The sequence below is a fragment of the Cynara cardunculus genome (assembly GCF_001531365.2).
Source record: "Cynara cardunculus var. scolymus isolate 2C chromosome LG 17, CcrdV1, whole genome shotgun sequence".
NCBI lineage: Eukaryota > Viridiplantae > Streptophyta > Magnoliopsida > Asterales > Asteraceae > Cynara > Cynara cardunculus.
In genome coordinates this window covers 4,705,051-4,707,400 of record NC_037544.1, presented here as the reverse complement: position 1 = coordinate 4,707,400, position 2,350 = coordinate 4,705,051, and the positions used below count along the sequence as shown (strand labels likewise).

At 40.9% G+C, this 2,350-nt stretch overlaps 1 protein-coding gene across 1 annotated transcript; it reads left to right on the top strand.

Moving 5' to 3' along the window:
• The first annotated feature begins 562 nt into the window (after positions 1–562).
• Positions 563–2,116, top strand: LOC112500753 (3-ketoacyl-CoA synthase 9-like). Its single transcript, XM_025104325.1, has one exon. The coding sequence runs from the start codon at positions 563–565 to the stop codon at positions 2,114–2,116; it is 1,554 nt and encodes a 517-aa protein (XP_024960093.1).
• The last annotated feature ends 234 nt before the right edge of the window (positions 2,117–2,350 follow it).

Genomic DNA, 2,350 nt, shown 5'->3' with positions numbered 1-2,350 from the left:
TATAAAGTTTTTAAACATTTAAGTATCCGGGTAACTGGTTGAGATATTAATTGGTGACCATACTGATACGACGAGTGATGAAATGAAATTAGATTGAATAACAAATAATACTGAGTTGGATATCATATCACTCGCCACATCAGCATGGTAACTGATTAATGCTTCAACCGGTTATTAATCGGTTACTCGGGTACTTAATATTTAAAACTTTACATCTTAGATATCAAAATACAAATTTTAAAAATATATTACCCAAAATAGAAATCAAGTTAAAATATGTTATTTTTTTAATATAATTTTCACTATTTAAAAGTGTTTTATTGTAATGTGTTAAAAAAATATATATTATGGACACATGATTTTTGTATTGCTACAAGTAATAGTTAAAATAATGTTATAACCAAGTATTGAAGAAGCCATTTAATTTGATGACACGTGGACTCTTGGCGGTTTGATAGTTGTATCGACTTTTATTTCAAAAGGTTGTATCTACCATCCTACTCTATATATACCCCTTCGCTTCTTTACCCACCCTTCATAGAATCACTTCTTTCCACCACCAATGGCCACCGCTAAACACCATCATTCCGCCACAAAAACCACCGCTAACGGTGGCGCAAACGTGCAGATTCAACGACCACCACCCCCACTTCCAAATTTCCTGGCTTCTGTTAAACTTAAATATGTTAAATTAGGCTATCATTATCTCGTCACCAACCTTCTCACCCTCTGTCTCCTCCCTCTCATTGCCGTCGCCGCCGTCCACGTTTCCCAGTTAAACCTTGACGATGTCGGGAATCTTTACCGGCAACTCCAGTATAACTCCATCGCCGTCATGGCGTTAGGCGGCGCCGCCTTGCTTGGATTCACTGCCTACCTTATGACCAGACCTAGAACTGTTTATCTCGTTGACTACTCCTGCTACCGGCCGTCGGATGACCTGAAAGTCCAATTCAACAAGTTCATGGAGCGCTCCAAGATTCACGGCGGTTTCAATGAGTCGGCGCTTGAATTCCAAAGAAAAATACTCGAACGATCAGGTCTCGGAGAGGAAACTTATCTCCCGGCGGCGTTGCACTGCATCCCGCCGGCACCGTCCATGGCCGCCGCGAGACAAGAAGCGGAAGATGTTATGTTTGGAGCTCTTGAAAATCTATTCAAATCCACCAACGTTAATCCAAAAGATATCGGAATATTAGTTGTGAATTGCAGTCTTTTTAATCCAACTCCGTCGTTATCTTCCATGATAGTTAACAAATACAAGCTCCGTGGGAACATTAAAACGTTTAATATCGGCGGTATGGGTTGCAGCGCCGGCGTGATCGCCGTCGATCTCGCGAAAGACATGCTACAAGTACACCGTAACAGTTACGCAGTAGTCGTCAGCATGGAAAACATAACTCAAAATTGGTATTTTGGGAACAAAAAGTCAATGCTGATCCCAAACTGCTTATTCCGAGTCGGTGGCGCCGCCGTCCTGTTATCGAACAAGTCCGCCGATAAACGCCGTGCAAAATACAAGCTTCTTCATGTTGTCCGAACCCACTGTGGATCGGACGACACCGCATTTAACTGCGTCTACCAAGAACAAGACGCCGCCGGAAAAACCGGTGTTTCACTGTCGAAAGATTTAATGGCGATCGCCGGCGGTGCATTAAAAGCAAACATCACCACCTTAGGTCCACTGGTTCTTCCAATCAGCGAACAGCTTTTGTTCTTCGCGACCCTAATCGCGAGAAAACTAGCGAACACTAAAATGAAGCCATATATACCTGATTTTAAGCTGGCGTTTGATCACTTTTGTATCCACGCCGGCGGGAGGGCGGTGATCGACGAGCTGGAGAAGAACTTGCAGCTGTCGGAAGAACACGTGGAGCCGTCAAGGATGACGTTATATCGGTTTGGAAACACGTCATCAAGCTCGATTTGGTACGAGCTGGCGTACACGGAGGCTAAAGGGCGCATGACGAAAGGAAACCGTGTTTGGCAAATTGCTTTCGGTAGCGGCTTCAAGTGTAACAGCGCCGTTTGGGAAGCCACTCGAGCCGTGAAGCCATCGGCTAGTAACCCATGGGCAGATTGCATTGATAAATTCCCTGTGGAAATACTCAAATAAATATTCAATTATTTAATTTGAAGAAAAAATAGATTAAATTATTATATTATTTATAATCCTTTTTTTATTTTATAATTTTCTTATAAAGAAAATAATTAGTTATTTTGTTAGAATTCGATAATTATCCTACTTATATTTTAATTTTTTATATTTTAAAATAAGATGTTTATCCTCTATTTGATTATGTTTATCCGCCAATTAGTTATATATTCAAATATGAAGCTTTAATAAGTT